The 22,142-nt window shown below is 43.9% G+C and overlaps 1 protein-coding gene across 1 annotated transcript in view; it reads left to right on the forward strand.

The window, feature by feature from the left end:
- emid1 (EMI domain containing 1) overlaps positions 1-22,142 on the forward strand; it is a 90,095-nt gene that overhangs the window by 64,636 nt on the left and 3,317 nt on the right. Inside the window, exons 7-14 of the mRNA XM_063017717.1 lie at positions 4,282-4,326; positions 4,409-4,507; positions 9,169-9,258; positions 10,604-10,690; positions 14,974-15,026; positions 17,842-17,904; positions 17,993-18,037; positions 18,204-18,248. Coding sequence (XP_062873787.1) covers positions 4,282-4,326; positions 4,409-4,507; positions 9,169-9,258; positions 10,604-10,690; positions 14,974-15,026; positions 17,842-17,904; positions 17,993-18,037; positions 18,204-18,248 — 527 coding nt within the window. The remainder of the gene's footprint in view (positions 1-4,281; positions 4,327-4,408; positions 4,508-9,168; positions 9,259-10,603; positions 10,691-14,973; positions 15,027-17,841; positions 17,905-17,992; positions 18,038-18,203; positions 18,249-22,142) is intronic.

Genomic DNA, 22,142 nt, shown 5'->3' on the forward strand with positions numbered 1-22,142 from the left:
CATGCTTGAGACCATCTGAACCAAACAAATTAATCTTGGTCTCATCAGACCATAGGACATGGTTCCAGTAATCCATGTCCTTTTTTGACATGTCTTCAGCAAACTGTTTGCGGGCTTTCTTGTGTAGAGACTTCAGAAGAGGCTTCCTTCTGGGGTGACAGCCATGCAGACCAATTTGATGTAGTGTGCGGCGTATGGTCTGAGCACTGACAGGCTGACCCCCCACCTTTTCAATCTCTGCAGCAATGCTGACAGCACTCCTGCGCCTATCTTTCAAAGACAGCAGTTGGATGTGACGCTGAGCACGTGCACTCAGCTTCTTTGGACGACCAACGCGAGGTCTGTTCTGAGTGGACCCTGCTCTTTTAAAACGCTGGATGATCTTGGCCACTGTGCTGCAGCTCAGTTTCAGGGTGTTGGCAATCTTCTTGTAGCCTTGGCCATCTTCATGTAGCGCAACAATTCGTCTTTTAAGATCCTCAGAGAGTTCTTTGCCATGAGGTGCCATGTTGGAACTTTCAGTGACCAGTATGAGAGAGTGTGAGAGCTGTACTACAAAATTGAACACACCTGCTCCCTATGCACACCTGAGACCTAGTAACACTAACAAATCACATGACATTTTGGAGGGAAAATGACAAGCAGTGCTCAATTTGGACATTTAGGGGTGTAGTCTCTTAGGGGTGTACTCACTTTTGTTGCCGGTGGTTTAGACATTAATGGCTGTATATTGAGTTATTTTGAGGGAAGAATGAATTTACACTGTTATATAAGCTGCACACAGACTACTTTTCATTGTGTCAAAGTGTCATTTTGTCAGTGTTGTCCCATGAAAAGATATACTTAAATATCTGCAGAAATGTGAGGGGTGTACTCACTTTTGTGATACACTGTATATATACTGTATATATATATATAACGCTAAACAAATAAAACTAGCATGAAACACCGATTCCCGCCATGAATATCATAGATATGACAACATGGTGTTACAAAAACAAACAAACAAAAAAACAAACAAAAAATATGTTTTCCCTGAAATAGTGACTTTGAAAATGTATGGGTTTCACTTTATTCGTTTTTATTGCTGCAACACCTTCCAAAAATGTTGGGACAGGGTGATGTTTACCACTGCGTAACATCACCTCTCTTTTGTAGTAGTGGGACTGGAATTCTAACACTTCAGGTACTCACCAGTCCAGGATTCATAATAGCTTCATAATGCGGCACACAAAATGCAGGCAGGCCAGTCTAGCACCCAAACACTCTTACTTCTAAACCATGATGTTGGAACACTTGTGCAGAATTTCTCTTGGCTTTGTCCTTACTGAAAAAGATGGTTGTCACACCACCTTCGAAGCAGCTCGCCTATCCAGGGTGGTTTTAAATGCGACACCCCACCCCCAAACTGCCCTGACACCTGCTGAGTTGCCTGAAAATAGATTAAAGTATGCTGGCCTGGGCCTGGACATGGCCTGGCATCATGGTTTCAGAGAGAAAAGCAGGTTTGCCAGACTGAGAAGCTGACAAATCTGAGAAAGAGAAATCGTGATCTGTAGAAAAACTTCCACCTGGAGCGAATTAATGATCATGAGGCACAGGTGATCAATCAATAGAAGTTGTGGCAGTTGTAGCCCATCGGTTAAGGTACTGGACTAGTAATCAAAAGGTCGCTGGTTCAATCCCCATCACTGCCAGGTTGCCACTGTTGGGCCCTTCAGCAAGGCCCTTAACCATCAGTTGCTTAGACAATATACTGTCACAGTACTGTAAGTCGCTTTGGATAAAAGTGTCGGCTTAATGCTGAAAATGTATATGTAATGTAAATGTAAGAGAAACAGACACATCAATCATCTACGCCTCCGTGCCCCCTCTGCAGGCCACAATGGCATCACAGAAGGACTCGACTCTTAACGGGACTCACTCCTGAGTTCATTCAGCAGATGAACCACATTACAAAATGCTTCTAAATTGCGTCGTCTGCTTTGCGTAGTGCAGCATTAGCTTGCATTTGTAGATGCAGCGACACACAAGCATGAGCCCACGTTATGTTCATTACAAATGGATCTTTGGGCTGGATCTGGATTTTAAGCGTTCAGTTGCACTCTCCCCTTTATTAGCCATTAGCTTCACAGAGCTAATCCGATTGCTGGTGCTCATTATGATACCCCCGGTAAACACCCCCGCCCCTTCTCAGTCTTGTTTATCTAAACTCACAGATGGTTGGGATTTTTTGGCGGAGGGAGACGATTAGCAGAAATCAAAGCTGTCTGTGAGCGTGGGAGGGTGTGTGATGATTTCTTTTGGTTTGTTTAGAAGTTTCTCATTTTGGCTAAATAAGAACCTTAAGGTTTGCTGGGTATTGAAGGAACTGTAGATCTGCACCCTCCGGCCGTCCCAGTACTCTGTTAATGCTCTCAACACCGTTTACAGTGTGTAACTTACACCCAAACACACCCGACCACGGCACAGAAATCCTCGGGAGGCTGAGAGTTTGTCTGAGTAAGAAAATAAACAGACTCGGTGACAGTGATGCAACGTGAGGGTCTGGAAAAACTCAGAAGGATCGCTGGCTGCCGTTAAGATGACGGGCAGTTGGAGTTTTAGTCATACTTTTGGATTTTTATTTACCCTTCCAGTTTAATTTCTCCCATTTCCAGTTCTATGCGCCGTACCCAGATTGGTCGACGACTTCCACAAACTAGCGGGCGCCCCTCCGATTTGACTTGCTTTCTTACATGGCGGGTTCTTCCGGAGAGTCCTAACACATAAGGAGGATCATGCTATGCTCTCTGTATTCTTCCGCCACTTGTTTCATTTCTGTCTACAGTCAAGCAAGCTTGACACCGCTGAGTGGCTGCCACACAAAAAATAAGCCCCCTGCTACGAACTCTGCACCTTATATTGATCTATACTGTTCCGTATGTCTGTGTAAGTGCCTGGCTGGCTGATAGCAAAGCTGAGATTCAAACTCGAGTGCGCCACCTGGGTGTCATATTTTTAATGAATGAATAGCTTAATCCTATTTAAATGGGTATAAAGAAGCCGCTATCTTCAGACAGTCATAAGTACACCAGGCATAACATTATGACCACTGACAGGTGAAGTGAATAACACTGATTATCTCTTCATCACGGCACCTGTTAGTGGGGGGGGTATATTAGACCTTAAGTGAACATTTTATCCTCAAAGTTGATGTTAGAAGCAGGAAAAAATGGGCGAGCGTGAGGATTTATGGGAGATTCACAAGGGCCAGATTGTGATGGCTAGACGACCGGGTCAAAGCATCTCCAAAACTGCAGCTCTTGTGGGGTGTTCCCGATCTGTAGTGGTCAGTATCTATCAAAAGTGGCCCAAGGAAGGAAGGAAGAGTGGTAAACCGGCGACAGGGTCATGGGCGGCCAAGACTGCAACAGACGAGGTACTGTAGCTCAAATAGCTGAAGAAGTTCATGCTGGTTCTGATAGAAAGGTGTCAGAATACACAGAGCATCACAGTTGCAGGGCTGTTTTAGCAGCTATAAAGCAGGACCAACACAATAGTAGGAAGGTGGTCATAATGTTATGCCTGATCGGTGTTAGTAGTATCTGTTCCAATCTTCCAGTCAAAGAAACTATTGGAATCCCAGTGCTTCCACAACTTGACTTCCTCTCGTTACTCATCAAGCGAACGTTTACTGACATGGACGCAGTGTTATAATCATTTTTATCCCACGCAGGTCAGAAGTGAGGAGGAATCTAATCCAGGAACCTTAACACACAGCAGCTGGAGATAAAATGTGTTCTAGATTAGATTTTTCCATCTGAAAGAATTCAACAAAGACCCAAACCAGTTAAGAGTTAAGGCGATTACGGGTGGTCTCGCTCCGGCCAGCGATTCCTGATTATTTTCTGTGTGTGTCCTGCCCCGGCTGGGCGCTGGCGCGTCACTGATGACCTTATCGAGATAAGATGGACACCGCTGAGAGGCTGAGAAACTTCAGTCGAGCTTTTTCTGAGTGAGAAAATGCTAACTTGAGAAATCCCGTCGGTGTGAGGTGTCGTGGCGGGTGTGTGAAGCAACATGGCGCAGATCCATGGATGAAGTGATCCCGCGCTCGTTCTGGTTCACACAGCGATGTGAGAACTCGTACTCGCATCCTTGTTTTGTTGTTCCATCTGCCAGCACGAGTCGCTGTCATTAGAAAACGTTATAAATTTAGATCAGTGCATAAAACTGGACTTGTTGGGGTGGCACTGAGGGTGGCGCATCGTTCACTCTGTTCTGTATCACTTGTCCTAGGTCCACAGGGCGAGCGTGGCAACGATGGATTACCTGGCAAAGACGGTGGGTAATCCTAACCTTCTACTGGTCAACAGGCTGTGGTTTGGTTTTCTACTGAATTAACCCCGACTCTGCGTCTCTGCAGGTAAACCCGGGTCTCAGGGTCTGCCGGGTCTGAAGGGCGATGCAGGAGTGAGGGGGCCGTCAGGTTCTCCGGGTTCTCGTGGTACTTCTGGACCGTCAGGTAGGTTGAAGGACGTGAAGTACACTATGGGTCTGTTCAAAAATCTAGTGTTCTCTGTACATAGACGCATTTACATCATCCTACACTCCTGAGAAGAGGGCGTGTCTAAATTCTCAGATTCTTTAAAATGCTCCTCCTGAGGCGCCTTAATTCTGAGTGATAATCTGAAAAATGTCAAACGTGGCGGACGAATATAATGCGGAGCAACCAACAGAGTTCCTATCAAATGTAAATAAATTCTCATTGATGTTTAATGTGTATAAAGGTGGTTTATACAAGTGTCATTTATTTGTACATTCAGGCTCGTCAGGGACAGTTTAACCGTTTTCGGTACACGGAGGGAGACGTTAGCCGGCGTCTTAGCGGGTTGCTAAGCTAACTGTGTTAGCGTAGTAAGCTAAAACGGAAGTAGAGCATCTAAATGATCTGCCTTATGAGTTCAATGTCTTATTAGAATCCTCTCTACTGAGGCAGCTGATCAGGTAGGCAGCAGACAGCAAGGCAGCTCACTAGGTTTTCAGACAGACCCTATATGGCCTAAAGTATTTGGACCATGATGCCTGACCATGATCTTGTCAGACATCCCATTTCAAAAAACGAGTGGTATTAAAAATAGTGACCAGACATTTTTCTGAGAAGGCTTCTCAAAAGATTTTGAAGTATGTCTGTTGGAATTTGTGCCCATTCAGTCAAAATATTCGAATTTCGTCATGTCTTTATAGAGCTTTGCTTTGTGCACGGGGGCTCAGTCATGCTGGAACAGGAAAGGTCCTTCCCTAAATTGTTGAGAGTATGAGAGAAGTATGCAATATGCCGTTACAAACACAGACAATGACTTAGATGCAAGGTGACGTCATATGTCCAAGAGTTTCCGAAGAAGAACTGGTTCTCATCATATATAGTCAGAAGCCTCATCTTTGTCTTTACCCGACCTCATTGTTATTAGTGTGTGTGTGTGTGTGTGTGTGTGTGTGTGTGTGTGTGTGACCCTAATTACAGCCAGTTCCTCCCATGGATGGCATCAGAACACCGTCAGTGTTTTAGATTTCCCATGCACCCCAGTAGAGAAACACCGACTCAGCACCAGACCCTGAGCTGCCTGTCAAAATATTTTCCTTCAGCTCTACAAAAACAGCTTCCTTTTGTATCCGCAGCGTGACGCACCACTCCCGTCTCTCTCGAACCGGGGGCGCTGGGATAAAACTCGCAACTATTTGAAGAACCCCGAAAGGGCAGAGAAAATCATAACTGCAGAAACGAAGCGCACGCCAGCGGAGCGCACGGTTCAGGAAAATATGACCGGCGACGTAATGTTATTGTTATTCTGGGCGCCGAATGTGTTCGGGCCGCGCTGGTGTCTTTTGTCCGCGTCCTGGTCGGCCGAAACGAATCCGGGTGAACTGTGACCCCCGCGGTGGGCCCCTGTTGAGGGTCTGATGAGTTTTTGAGCTGCGTTCTGAGATGCGAGCAGCTGTATGGAGTCAGACTCATACGAGCGTGAGATATAAACACGATCCTCGCGTTCTTATTCCTTCCATATGCTCCACATTTCATTTCTCCTCCGCAGAACCTCCACGCGTTTCTGAGGGCGTACGGTGCTTCACCTTTTATTTGGTTTGCTGGTACATTTGTGGGTTCTAAAGTGAACGCTTGTGATAAACTGGAGTAATTACTCTTGACTGGTTTGGAAAAATGTTACACAGACTTTAAGAAATGGGGAGATGAAGATGAGATCTCAGATTTTAGAGTAGACTGCACTTAAAACAGTGAACTTGAACTCAGTGGTTTTGTGTATGCTGTTGGTTTTTCCTCTTGAATCAACTGAGAACCTGATGCATCGTCATACTAAATAAGGTCTCATCATTTTATCAGCTCCACTTACCATATAGAAGCACTTTGTAGTTCTACTGTACAATTACTGACTGTAGTCCATCTGTTTCCTTCATGCTTTGTTAGCTCCCTTTCATGCTGTTCTTCAATGGTCAGGACCCCCACAGAGCAGGTATTATTTAGGTGGTGGATCATTCTCAGCACTGCAGTCACACTGACATGGTGGTGGTGTGTTAGTGTGTGTTGTGCTGGTATGAGTGGATCAGACACAGCAGCGCTGCTGGAGTTTTTAAACACCTCACTGTCACTGCTGGACTGAGAATAGTCCACAGCAGGAAAGTTGACAGCAGGTCCTTCAACGCTTATTCGTTGTGAGGTGGCTCATCCTACAGTGCATCTTATCCGCTGGCAACATGATCTAGAGACCTTTATTCATTGCTCCGTTGACCAGTTTTGACAGGTGGACAGTGGTTTGCATGGGCACTTTGACTGACCAGTTCCATACACGGAAGGGTTCGATACACCCCATGAGCAAGATTAAAATTATCTGCAGTTAAAGCCAGTGTAGATCTTCTGTTGGTTCGTACCTGATGCCATAGACTTCATGACTTCATGTCCTCCGGCACCCTGTGGCAACGGTCTGAGACAGCGAACTGGCTCTGCTCCAGTTTGACTGTGCTCCTGTGCACCGAGTGAGCTTAATAAAGACACAGAAGGATCTTAGACTACTGGACACCATAAAAAGAAATCAGAACATCAGTTGCGGGCCAAATGTTTTATTCCAGCTTTAACACCTGACCTCTTACATGCTCTTATATCACGGACACAAATTCCTACAGACACACTTATAAATGTTGTGGAAAGCCTTTCCACAAAGACTAAGCAGAGTGGGGCCGGCACTATACTTACTACTAGCAACTTACTACTTACAACTAGCTCATGGTTATGTGTCCACATACGTTAGTATATAAGAAAGAGCTGGTAAACGTACCACCCAGCTCTAATTCTGCCCCTCATTGTACCTGCTTCTAACCACTATCAGACCTCACCTCTTCAACAGTTCAGTCCCTGTCGTTTGCTAGCTTTTATATAATCGTGTATTGAGACGGGTGGTAAAATCATTTACACTTCTGAGAGTAAATGTGTCTCTCACTTGATTCCTCTCTCTCGTACCGAACGCGTCGTACAGAAACCGAGAGGCACCCGAGAGACCGAGAGCCATAATAAATACCATCAGCACTGAGTCTGGAAAGAGTTAAGAGAAAGAGCAAAGAAACGGAGAGACGCAGAGTTACTGTTATTCTAAAAATTAAACAGTGATGTCAAACAAGATGAGAACGACAGAAAGTCAAAAAATAAATCGTAAATTTAATACAGGAGCGTTTGTGTAGTCGATTCTGCTCTAGTTTTTCTCTCCAGTCAGAGGACTCGTGTTTTTCTTCTGCTCTGGTTTAATCTCAGTCAATACAGCGAGTACAGAAGCAGCTGTAGCAACACACACACATACACACACACACACACACCATCACACACACCATCACACACACACACACACACCATCAGTTTATTAGCGTTTATGTGCTCAGATGTTTAGCACCGTTTATTTGAATTTCCTGCATGAGCAGAGTACAGGCCATTACACACTCCTACTAATGTCTACACACACACACACACACACTCTCTCTCTCTCTCTCTCTCTCCGTTCATTTCTGCTTTTTATCGTCTTTTTTCTCCTTTTCTTTTATTCTCAGTATTGTTCTTTTTTCTTATTCTACTTTACTTTCATTTACCATTATTTTCTCCTCTTCTTGTTCCATGTTCTTGTTTTTTTTCTTTTTTTCTTTTTCTAATATTTAAAAAAAAATGTATTTTCTCCCTCTTTCTCCCGATTTTAGCGTGTCTAATTTTTACCCAATTGCGTTACGCTTCCTCTCTACTGGAGCTGACCCCCAGCCTCTTTTCACCTGCACCAGGCGAGTTCATATGCGGATCAGCCTTGTGTACAGAGAGCCACACCCTGATCAGCATTATGTTTCAACTCTGTGCAGACGGCATCAATCATCCAGCAGAGGTCGTAATTCGTCCCTATCTGGCTTGTCCTTTACCCTATTAACAACAGCCAATCGTTGTTCATGTAGCCGCCCAGCCCAGTCGAATGGCAGAGCTGAGATTCGATACGATGTATTAGAAATCCCAGCTCTGGTGTGCTAGCATGTTTTACCGCTGCGCCACCTGAACGGCTATTTTTCTAATATTGTTCATCCAACAGTTTTTTCTTGGCATCTTAGTTTATTATTTTGTTCTATGTTTGTTCTTATTTGTTTTGTTTAGTTCTATTACATTTTCATTTAATTTTTCTTCACCTCCTCTTTGCGATGCCATCAATCAGCCAGCAGAGGCCGCAATTGCAGCAGCAATGAGGAATCCTGATAGCAGAGCTGAGATTTGAATTCAAGATCTCAGTAGCGTGTTTTACCGACACGCCACCACAATTTTATCCTTTATTTTGACTTTACTTTTCAGTTTCTGATTCTCTCCTCTCTTCTGTCTTGTAGTCTCTCGTTTTTCGCCCTCCTACCTGCGTTTTTCTCTCTGATGTTCCTCTTTATCGGCTCATGATGAGCAGATAAGGGGATAAAAGACGCGCTGTAGTCTCTCATATTTCTGCTGGCCTCACAGAGAAGAACGGAGCTTTATAAATGTGTACTCATGAGAGACAGGACAGAGGGACAGAGCTTGGTGTGGGGTTTAGGGGGGAAGGTGGTCTCTGGTTCTAGTTTTTCTGTATCTGTTTAAACTCTGTCTGAAGATAATTGTTCTTTCCTCTTCAGGACCTCGGGGACCTCCAGGCCTTCCAGGAGAGAGGGGTTTACCTGGACCGCCCGGACCTCCTGGACCTCCAGCACCTGGCCCTGATGAGAGTAAGAACACACATCTATATATATATATATTATTAGCTGTGGTGTCCACATACTGTTGGTCAAATAGTCCTAAAAGTATTGGGACACCACTTCAAATTTTCGATTTCATGTGTTTTAACAACAGAAATTGCTAACAGGTGTAATAAATCAGTTATATGCAATTATATGCTTCCATATATGCTTTGCAGCAACAGTTTAGGGAAGGCCCTTCCCTGTTCCAGCATGACCGCGTCCCTGTGCACAAAGCAAGTTCTTTTGACTGAATGGGCACAAATTCCCACAGCCATACTTCAAAGTGTTGTGATAAGCCATTTCAGAAGAGCGGCTGCTGTTATGGCTAAAAAGATCACATAGACGTCACTCTATTTTAATACCGCCTGTGGTCAGGTGTCCGAATACTTTTGGACATATAGTGTAGATGGTGCGGTAGGTTTTCAGCCTCAATAAAGTGCAGCGATCGTGGATGTGAAACAATGCATGAGAGCGTAAAAACGGAGAGAGCAGCGAGGGGCGGGAGAGAGAGAGAGAACACAGATAAGAGAGATAAAGGAAATCTAATCTCTCTCGGATGAGTTATGGATGTTTCAAAAGTTTGTGGACGATAAGAGAGTGAAACATCATGTGGAGATCGAGGTCTGGAAGTGTGGGAACGGAGCGATGGTGGGGTGAGACGAGCTCGACTCTGTTGTTCCACGGTGAGGAAACGGACCTGACGCTAATGTCACCCAACCACTTCCAGATGTGCAGGGACTGAAACAGCAGGGTGGAGGGTGCACGAGTGGATCTGTTTAATCGTGTCTGGTCTCCTGTCGAGTGTGTGTGTGCACATGTGGGCCTAACAAGGATTAATGAAGCATCTTCATGTTTAAACGACCTCCTGGGCCTCTGGGGCTCAACCTGAGGGACTCTGTATGCACTATATGGCCAAAATGATGTGCCTAACAAGCTAATTATCAGGTGTCCACATACTTTTGGCCATATGTTGTATCTACTGGGCGCTCAAGTGGTGCAGCCGCTGTGGGAAGGCTGGGCATGATTGACTGTCTCAGGTGCCAGTGCTGTTTGAAAACAGGACAGGAACACCCTGAATCCATCAGTGTTCCTAGTGGAACTGGAGCTGCTGCGACCCTGACCAGGATAAAGCGGTTAATGATTATAAATGAATTGATTCTATCTCTCGTTCTGGTAGCATGCTGTTGTGTAACAGTACATTAAAGCTACCAGTGTGTGTGTGTGATGTGAAATACAGTATTGTTAGAACGGCGCCCCCTTGTGGATGCCGCTCTAGGCAGCTGCGTGTTCGCCTCGTGTTAAAAACACTTCGTCTTTCTGTGTTTATTTGCAGGTGAGAAGAAAAACCTTCTGTTCTCAAACAGCTTCCCAGACCCACGAGTTCCTGCTCAAGGACCCCAGGGGCCTCCTGGTCCCATAGGTCAGTCCAGCTACACACACACACACACACACACACACACACACACACATTACAGTAAGACAAGCCAGCATGTTCTTCAGCTTTACATTTATTATTATTCTGGCAACCTGTGATTCAGTTTAGAAGGGCTTGGATATGACTAAATGACTAGTCGTATATCCATTTCTGTGGACAGTGGCGCAGCAGCTAGTGTTGGTGCTGCACAGCTCCAGTGACCTCATGTTCGATCCTCACCTCCAGATGCTAAAGTTTTTATATGCACCAATCAGCCATAACATTAAAACCACCTCCTTGTTTCTACACTCACTGTCCATGTTATCAGCTCCACTTACCATATAGAAGCACTTTGTAGTTCTACAATTACTGACTGTAGTCCATCTGTTTCTCTGCATGCTTTCTTACCCCCTTTCATGCTGTTCTTCAATGGTCAGGACCCCCACAGGACCACTACAGAGCAGGTATTATTTGGGTGGTGGATGATTCTCAGCACTGCAGTGACACTGACATGGTGGTGGTGTGTTAGTGTGTGTTGTGCTGGTATGAGTGGATCAGACACAGCAGCGCTCCTGGAGTTTTTAAATACCGTGTCCACTCACTGTCCACTCTATTAGACACTCCTACCTAGTTGGTCCACCCTGTAGATGTAAAGTCAGAGACGATCGCTCATCTATTGCTGCTGTTTGAGTCGGTCATCTTCTTGACCTTCATCAGTGGTCACAGGACGTTGCCCACGGGGTGCTGTTGGCTGGATATTTTTGGTTGGTGGACTATTCTCAGTCCAGCAGTGACAGTGAGGTGTTTAAAAACTTCAGCAGCTGTGCTGTGTCTGATCCACTCATATCAGCACAACACACACTAACACACCACCACCATGTCAGTGTCACTGCAGTGCTGAGAATGATCCACCACCTAAATAATACCTGCTCTGTGGTGGTCCTGTGGGGGTCCTGACCATTGAAGAACAGCATGAAAGGGGGCTAACAAAGCATGCAGAGAAACAGATGGACTACAGTCAGTAATTGTAGAACTACAAAGTGCTTCTATATGGTACGTGGAGCTGATTTACTCACTATTTATTAATCCTCAGAATGAAGTGATAATGGGAGTTTGACTCACATTTTGCTCTCTGATGGTGTAGAATTACTCGTGTTCTCCTGCTAGTCTAATAGAGATGAAACGAGTCTCTGCAGGACACAGAAAACCTCGTCGGGTTTCATCTGATTACAAACAAGAACCTGCGGTTTCTTACATGCAGCACGTACGTGTTTGTTTCTGTACCGGCGATGAGCTATGATCGTATTTTACCTCAAAAGCTTCCATGCGCTGCAGTACCGGGGCCGCGCAACATGGAACAGGATCCGTACTCGGTGCCAAGAGCTAAAGCAATACAAATCAAATCCGTCCGTCATTTGTTATGCCTTATAGCAGCTGTATGAATCTCTCATGACCGTCGGAGTAATCAGAAGCGTCGTGCTTTCCCCGTGTTCAGCCCATTTTCGCTGCAGAACTGAGCGGAGCCAGATGTGTGCCCTCGCCATGAACGGAAGGAAAAAGACGGCGAGAGCTGACCGGTCACATCTCGCCGCTCGTTCGGCCTGATAAAGCGCTTTCTTAAATTCGAAACACGCTCCGCCCGGTCCCGCAGCTAAAGCTCGGCTTTCCCCTGCAATAACGCATGTCGAAATCGATGCTACCGTCAAAGCAGATGTGGTTCGTCCGGCCGCACGTCATTTTTCCACGAGCCTCGTCCAGCATGTGTGAGCCCGAGCAGCTCTCGTTCAGCCTGAGTTTATTTTTTTATCTCGGACCCTGCTCGTGAGTCGCCATGCGTACAGCTCGGAAAAGACTGACAGTTTTTGGCTGAAAACTTACTCTAGTAAAATAGGGTAAAGTACAGAAGAAGGTGGATGTAGGATTCAGTTTCAAAAGAACATTTACTAGCGACTTAAAGTAAAACACACGTCAAAAATAAAGCTTCAGGTGCTTAGATGGCACAGAGGTAAAACATACACTAGCCCACCAGTGCTAAGACCATAGCTCTGCTATCAGCCGGTCGGGTGGCTACACAGACACACAGCCAATCGGGGCAGGGCACAACAACCACGTACACTATATGGACAGAAGTACTGGGACACCCCTTCTAATTTTTGAATGCATGTCTTTGAGCCACAGCCTTTGCAAACAGGTGGATTAAATCAATTATATAAGGGAAATTCTATGCTTCCAACTTTGTGGCAACAGTTTAGGGAAGGCCCCTTCCTGTTCCAGCTCTATAAAGAGAAGCTCAGTTTAAAGCTCAGTCCTGACCTCAGCCACATTCAATAGCTTTGGAATGAACTGGAACATCGACTTAGACTTTCTCGACCAACATCAGTGCCCAGCCGTAGAAATGCTCTTTTGACTGAATGGGCGCAAATTCCCACAGACATGCTTCGAACTTTCCTGAGAAGACTTTTTAAAAGAAAGCTCCACATTTTCTCACTGTTTCACTTTTAAACTTGTGTTACAGCTCGAGCTTCTGAGATATTGTGAGAATCAGAATCAGCTTCTCCCAGAGTCTAAAACACTTCTGGTTAAAAATAAAGCTTAATGTGACTTAATGTATTAAAAGAACTACATTGAAACACTAAAACTCTCTCCACTAATTAAGAAGCACAAGGAAGCAATAAAGAAGTAAACTTAAAGTGCAGCTTTTATTGTATTTTTTATTGATTTTTAACTGTTTTTAATTGTATTTCTGTGTGTTTATATTATATTTGTGTTATTTTCAGTGTATAAGTGTCAAAAACAACCCCATTATTTTACATGAGCCTAAAGTACGGGACCATTGACGCATTAACAGGTTTCTCAAACATCTTTATGGGAAAAATACCTTGAAACTCGACGTCTTTAAAACTCGACGCCACTCCCAGAACCAGTTGACGTCGAGTTTCAAGGTACCGAGTTTCTAGAATGTATTCCGGAATGAGTTTAATTTGAATAATCAGAAATAATTTGGGTGTTGTAGCCGGTGGGGTTGCTGCCCCTGTTGGGCAAAATTTATAACACAACAGTATTTTCATCCCACCGAGACCCGGGGTTTTTTATTCCTTTGGTTTTATCATCATTTCAGTCTGTAGGAGTCAATAATAAGTCAAGCGTACGTTTTATAGCGAATAAAATCATCGTGACCTCAGTGTCGGCCGTAACTCAGTTATGGAACGCCTAATATCAGATTTGGATCACGCTGGGGTTCTGTATCACTTTACACTTTTGACTCTTTGATTTCTCGTGTGTTTGTCAGAGTTCGGGTATCTCAGACTTGTAAGGTTGTGAAATCTGCCTGCTGATTTATTAGGGGGAGCGAAACCCTGAGAGAGGAAACTCTGCTCCGGATTGAATTTCATTATGTTTTATATGTAGTTTAACTACAGAGCGAGCGAGGGAAGCACGGTGGCTAAGTGGGTAGCACTGTCGCCTCACAGCAAGAAGGTCCTGGGTTCGATCCCCAGGTGGGGTGCTCCGGGTCCTTTCTGTGTGGAGTTTGCATGTTCTCCTTGTGTCTGTGTGGGTTTCCTCCGGGTTCTCCGGTTTCCTCCCACAGTCCAAAGACGTACAAGTAAGGTGAATTGGAGACACTAAATTGTCCATGACTGTGTTTGATATAACCTTGTGAGCTGATGAATCTTGTGTAATGAGTAACTACCGTTCCTGTCATGAATGTAACCAAAGTGTAAAACATGACGTTAAAATCCTAACAAACAAACAAACAAACAAACCAAAAAAAAGCTCAACTGTGGCAAATTCCACTCAAATTCATTGAATTTTTACTGGTGTGACTTTGGGCTGCACAGTGGCCCAGTGGGTAGCGCTATCGCCTCACAGGATGAAGGGCATGGGTTCGATTTCCCTTCCTTTCTGTGTGGAATTTGTCAAGTCAAATTTATTTATATAGCACTTTTTACAATGAACATTGTCTCAAAGCAACTTTACAGAATCCAGGACCAACAGACCAAAAACCCCTACTGAGCAAGCCGAGGGTGACAGTGGCAGAAAAAACTCCCTTAAAATTACAGGAAGAAACCTTGAGAGGAACCAGACTCAGCAGGGACCTCCATCCTTCTCATGTGTTGGTTTCCTCCGGGTGCTCCGGTTTTCTCTCACAAGTCCAAAAACATGCAGTCAGGCCACCCTGTGATGGACTGTCCAACCCTGACCAGGATAAAGCGATGGTAAAACTGACTGAATGAATGAATGATGTGACTTCTGTCCTAATCTAATGATGTGCATCTTCCTCCATTTAGGCCCCACGGGACCCAAAGGACCAGAGGGACCACCAGGACCCGCCGGACAACCCGTGAGCTATTTATACAGACACCTTTTACACCTTGAAGACACTTTATATTAAAATTTGATCACAAGATGGCAGTAAAGATGGGCAGCCGGTTTCATCTGGCAGCTCAATGTGTCTCAGATGATCCGTAGTGATTTTCACTTAGGATCTTCATAATATCATGACTGCCCAATATTTTCTATTTCTCATTGTCTCAGACTAGCACAAGTCCCCTCTGACACTTTCCCCACCCCACCCGCCCCACACACACCCTGCTCTAATGAGCCTCATTACAGTTCACAAGGTTATAAACACAAATCCGTTCTCTCATCACGATTACACCGTGTTTTAACGTCCTTGAGGTATTCAATTACATTCACGCTCCATTTAATATTTGATATGAGCCTCTCATGTGGTGCATCGCATTAAGCTGTACAGCAGATATCAAGTTTCATATCAACCCCTATTATTATTATTAGGGCGGCACGGTGGCTTAGTGGGTAGCACTGTCGACTCAAAGCAAGAAGGATCTTGGGTTCGATCCCCAGATGGGGCGCTCCGGGTCCTTTCTGTGTGGAGTTTGCATGTTCTCCCCGTGTCTGTGTGGGTTTTGGGACCTCTGGTTTCCTCCCACAGTACAAAGACGTGCAAGTGAGGTGAATTGGAGATTCTAAATTGTCCATTATTGTGTTTGACATTTAAACATGAACTGATGAATCTTGTGTAACAGTAACTACTGTTCCTGTCATGAATGTAACCATAGTGTGTAAAACATGATGTTAAAATCCTAATAAATAAATAAATATAAATTATTACTATTATTATTATTATTAAGTACCGACAAGTCAATTCTGACTCCTGGTGACCGTATGGATAATAATTCTCCAGAGCATCCAGCCTTATTGGCTTGTTTATTGTTCCTCTTATTCTTTCAGTCCATCTTGTTGCTGTCCATCCTCTTCCTTTTTTACCTTCAACTCTTCTAACTCTTGTTGCTTCTCAAAATGTGTCAAAAATAAGAGAGCTTCAGTTTGGTTATCTGGGCTTACGGTGAGAGTTTAGGTTAGATTTTTAAGGTACTTCATAAGATATATAAAATAAGATAGCCTTTTATTATCCCACAGGGGGAATTTGCAGTATAAGATATTCTAATATAAGTCTTTGCCAGCACCAGTGTTCAAAGGCATGGATATTCTTCCTGTCCTGCTTTTTTACTGTCCAGCTTTCATATCCTTTCACAAAATTCGAAGTTTTTCTCCAGTTCCTTTATTCTTGTTCTGCCAAGTGTCAGTTTGTGTCAGGTTTCCTGACTGCTGGATCCTTTGCTGTTATTCATGTTTATATATTTAATAATGAATGAATGAATGAGTGAATACACTGTAAACCAGCATGTCACTGACTTGTTGGAGCAGGACTGTAACATGTTCCGCTTCCTGTATGTGAATTATTATGGGGGATTTAACCTCATCCCCAAAATACCCTGGTGAGACCCTAGATTCTGACAGAAAATCTGAATGAGTTGTGATGGGTGATTTAACTCCATCATCAAGCTACATTTGTGAGATCTGGTACTCTCACAGGTAACGTGTGAGAGTTTAGAATTCGGTGGTTGTACAAATCACCTCATTAATTTATAGCTTACAAACAAACATACTTTACTTTTTACCGCCATGATGATTAAGTACTATTCGTTTGTTTGGCGCCATCTGCCGGTAGAATCATGGAATTGCAGTTTCTAAATTTCTAAATTCCGAATTAGTGAAGGCACCTTTTTATGTGACGAAACTTTAAATTGGTAACATGATTCTGCATGATTACAGAATCGCAGAAAAGCAGACTCCAGATTTCAAGACTTTACTCCTATTTTTATGGTACTAGGTGTAAGTGTGTCCTAAACTCTAATCCCACTGACCTTAGCCCTGAGATCAGCATCCTAATGCTTAGTTCACACTACATGATTGTTGCCCTGATTTTCGCTCACCAACTGGTCGGCGCTAGATTTACCGGCTCAGGAGCAACTCGGCGTTTGCTCGGCAATTGAAACTTGGCTCTCAATCGCTATGTGTGAACTGCTCAACAACTCGATCCGAGCGGCTCGCTGAGCGCTCGGCGAACGAGGAGAGATTTCTAGCATGCCAAATATCTGGATCTGAGTCGCCCGACTGGCAGTAAGTGCTATCTCGAACGACCAATGAGAACGCAAGATACAGTGTGAGGGGAAACGCAGGGGAGGAGTGTAAAAAGGTGGGACAGGGGCGTAATATAGTTTATATCAGAATACATCAGCACACACACGTTTTATACAGTATTTCTGACCTGATCGTTCACTACAAAACAAAACACCGACGTTGCATTGCAAAAAATATTTATTAACCTCCAACTCACTACAGAACAATCCATGCCGGTCTTATTTTTCCTACTTGATTTTACGCTGCACATCAGTGCACAAACTTTGATCGCTCGCTACTTGTTTTTGGACGTGGTATCATTAAACCTCCCGTCACTTCTCGCGTTTGTTTTCGTGACAGAACGTAGTTTGGGAGACCAGAGAAGCTCGCCTGTGATTCCAGATAGTGATTGATGGTGTAGTGTGAAACCTCCCATCGCCAATCAGTCATGTAGTGTGAAATATACACCGACGTGATAGACTCCCGATTACAAGAGATCCAGTCATGTAGTGTGAACTGTACCGTGACCTGACGACTTGGAAAGTCATGTAGTGTGAACTTGGCATAAGATGCTAATTTGCTGTGTCAGTTTTCCTGGCATTTTGACTCTGGTATGCACAGGCGTGTGCATGTTTAATATAAATGTAATATATTCCTGTTTTCCTTCTCAGGGCAAGTCAGGATCCCCGGGCGCGCAGGGCCCCATCGGGCCAAAAGGGGAGCGTGGAGAGAGAGTGAGTTTGTCATCTAAAGCATAAAACAAAAGCGCTGAACACAATGCTATGTGCTATTGCCTTATTTAACCTTCCTCTGTTCCTACAGGGCCCTCTGGGATATCCGGGGGAGAGGGGCTTTAAAGGGGAGTCGGTAAGATGGTCGTCTCACATCTGTGCATGATTATTTTACAAAAGCATGTGTAGAAGTGGCCCACAAGCAGCAGGTTCAAATCCCTGCTGTGAACGTTGGTGGTTATTATATTAAGGTTTTAGCTTTGGGTAATCGTCGTGCTCTTATAACCCTGATATCTCTGTAGGGTGAGCCAGGACCCAAGGGTGCACCAGGGGAGAGAGGACTTCCGGTAAGTTGGTTTGGAGTGATCCTTTAATCACACACACACACACACACACTCCAGCTCTTTATCCTTGTGCCCTCAGGATGATCAATTTCAAAGTGAACTTTCAGAGTTGGGCAAGGTTTGCTAACCTGGTTTACTCACTAATTGTTTTGCTAGAGCAGAGATTTTATCACAAAGCTGATTTATTTATTTTAATCTGTTCACATTGTTTCATCCCACCATTCATTCAACATCTGATCACGCTTCATCTTTCAGTGAAGTTTCCATCTGTGTTCATCAGTAAATTCAGAGTAAAATGAGGAATAAATTGGGATCACCAGCGGGGCTGTCGGCCAGTCGGGCATCTACAAAAAGACATGATTGGTTATGTCGCTGAGGTCCAGGGTGACCCCGACCAGGATGAATTGATGATTCAGTGGTAAAATCTGATAAATACCGGATGGAAACTGCACTGACAGGATGCTGCTGCACTGTTGCTGATGTTGCTTAATCACTGCTGTACCTTGTGAGGTTTTGTTTGTGCACATATTGCTGATGTTAATGGTCAGGTCACTCTGTAAGGGTAAATGTTGACCTCATATGCTACTGTAAGTCCCAGGGAAGCTAAATTGAGTCATAGTTTAATAAGGTTTCTAATAATTAAGGTTTGTAAATGTACTGTGTTCTCTGGAACTTCGTAAGGATGCGGTCTTGCTCCAGCATGCATAGATGAGCCAAAACATTAGCACCACCTGCCGATATGCTGCCCAAATAGTTCTGACCCTCCCAGACTCCACAATAACAAGGAGTCCCAGGACATTATCAGCAAGCCCTTCCAATTTTACACAGGATTTGTTGGACCAAATTGGATCTCCCATTGCTCTGATGTCCAGTTCTGATGCCATTGACTAACCTGTGACTAATCAGCTCCATCCACAGAAGGGTTCAAAAAAGTTGTTGTGACCCATTCATCTCATCAGCAGATTTAAAACGATCAATTCAGACCACAGTAGATCTTCTGTTGGTCTGTACTAGACGTCGTAGCCATAATGTCCTCTGGTATCTATGTCTTGGCTGCTCAACAACCTGTCGACTGTATTTGACTTGTCCCTTCCTGGACCACTGTCTGTGGGTTCTCACCACGACTGCCTGTGAGGAAGTCTTGGTTTTTCGGAGATACCAGAACGACCTGACACCTATCAAAGTCACTCAGGTCCGTAATCTGATTAGATCTGCTGCATTTAACCCGTGAACTACTACATTATTTAGTCCTATAGATGGTCCTATAGATAGTCCTCACATACACAATTGCTATGAAATACTGAATGCCGTGCACATTTTTGGGGGTGGTCGTAATGTTTTGGCTCCTCATTGTGTTTTTATCAGCGTTTATCAGTATGGTTCGGTTTGTTTTTGTGTGTTTTTGTGTGTTTTTGGTGTTTGGTGTTTGTGTTTTGGTGGTGGTGGGGTTGTCTCTGAGTGTTGCCCCGTCCTCTGTCTGAGCCTCTTCCAGCTCATCAACAGCATCTCACAGTCACCGTCTGAGCCCTCGGTTCTGTCATACACACAACAAACACAACGTCCGGATGTTAATATAGAAAATGTTCCATTATTTAACACTTCCTAATACTTATTTGTGAGAAATTGGGTTTGTTTGATGCAATCTAATGAATCTGTAGCATATAATCCATGAAATCCAAATGTTGAAGGCAGATGTTGCATTGAGACTGAACACTGGTCTCCACCGTGATGGGCAGCAGACTGCTGCATTACCCGAGCATAATTTCTATATGACAGCATATCCAAAGAATTATAGGTCATGTCTACCCACCTGAGGTACTGTTCTTAAACATGGAATTAATTTCTACCATATTAACTTTATATTATATACCTTTAGTCATGTTTTAATTCACGATTTATATATGTAAGGATCAACAGATCGTGTAATTAGGCAAGGCATTGTTTATTTTCATACACAGTGGCAATTCAATGTGCTTTACATAAGGATCTAGAGATCTAGAACCTCAAAAAGTCTTTTTGCAAATATGGTTACAATTAAAAGAACATAAAATTAAAACCAGAGAGATAACATAAACATATGCCCGGGGGATATTCCGCTAGCACACTAGCTCACCAGCACCGAGATTCCGAACTCCTTAAGTTTTTATTCTTAAGAAATAAATATGAAAATATGAAAAGCTATGTTTTGTTTGTTGTAGACCATAATTATAGGATTATTATAGGATGTAGCACATTACAATACTAAATAATTAAGAAACAATTTATATATATTGAACAAATACATTTTTATCAACCACTTAATCCTGGTAATGGGAAACACAGGGCACCAATCCATCACAGGGCAATCAGTCCTCCCCCAGCCACAAGATATAATCTATCTTGTCTGTGTAGATGCCAGACCAACCAATATGACCACTGAGAATTGAACCTGAGAATCGAACCAGGATCTCCACAATAGTCTTTTCTTTCAAATAAACCAAGCTATCTTTGAAGCGAGGGTCTAAGCTTATCGACAGTCAGCTCTTAACACCAATCAGGCAAAAAAAAAAAATGCAACTTCGGATTAAATAAGCTGAGATGGGTATAAAAGCCAACTCCAAATTCTGTAGGATAAAAAATATATAGGCGGCAAGGTCTCACCTACTTATACAGTATCTTTATTCTAGACAGAGATAAGGTTAAAAACGGCTGATTATTTCTTCAAAATAGGAGATTTTTAGTTGAGTATGATTACCAAACATTTAAAAATAATTAAAATATCTCCTAAAAATGAAATTCACATCAATAAACCTGAGCGTTGTGGTTGTTGTGTGTATCTTTAAACTTTGTGCTTTGTAACGATCGTGGGTGCATCGTTACCGGATGGGTGTGACTGTGTTGGGTGAGGGGGAGGGAAACGTGAGTGGATACAGCTATCCTCCGGTCTCCCATAATGCACTGCTGCTGCATGGCTCCATCCTATCACGCTGCATGCGATCTTCCCGCCTGCCTGCATGTCTCACGTCTAACCCCTTCCGCTCCTTTATTAGCCGCAGAGGAACGAAGTTTAAATGAATGACCCGTCTGTACGCATAATCCCGGCACTTCTTCACTGCTGACGCCAACCACAAGGTCGGCGGGATATTTACGCCGCCATTCGTCACCGGCTCATTATTTTGGACCCGGTCCTGGTTCTTTCAGCAGCACCCAAAGACGTCCGAGCTGGAAGGTCACTGATGCGTCGTTAATCACCAGGCGTGAATGATTCACCGGCTCTAATCTGAAGCGTCTCTCCTGTCTCCGACGACGCACTGAGCATTTATTTCTCTAAAGACCCACAAATCTGTCCACCACACACATCGCTCGTGGATCCAAACCCCCACCACATCCCCCCCGGCAGAGATTTAGCGAGGACAGAACGATAACGAATCACTGAACAGATCAGGGCTGTTTTATTTGGCCCGCTCGATTCATCTTTATTTCATTACACGCGCGTAATCTCTCTTAACAGACCTTGACTAGGTTCACGACCGACTCGTTGATAACCTCCCGGCTCCATTACTCACGCTCGTGTTTGTTGTCTCCTAGCATGTGTCATGTTTTTGTGAAGGATGTTTAAAGCCAAAGCCGTGGAAATATTCCCAGATTAAAAAAACGATTAAAAAAATAAACGATCCAATTAATATTCGAGTAACTAAATACCTCGGTGTGTCTGTTTGCCCTGGATTTAAAGTACACGATAAGGACAAAAGTATTGGGACACAACACTTACTAACAGGTGTAATAAATTAGTTATATTAAGCAAATGATATGCTTCCAAATTTGCAGCAATGGTTTAGGAAAGGTCTTTTCCAGGTTCAGTTTGGACACCTGACCATGATCTTGCTGGACGTCCCATTTCAAAAACAAATGGTATTA

Source organism: Trichomycterus rosablanca, chromosome 21 (assembly GCF_030014385.1).
Source record: "Trichomycterus rosablanca isolate fTriRos1 chromosome 21, fTriRos1.hap1, whole genome shotgun sequence".
NCBI classification, from domain to species: domain Eukaryota; kingdom Metazoa; phylum Chordata; class Actinopteri; order Siluriformes; family Trichomycteridae; genus Trichomycterus; species Trichomycterus rosablanca.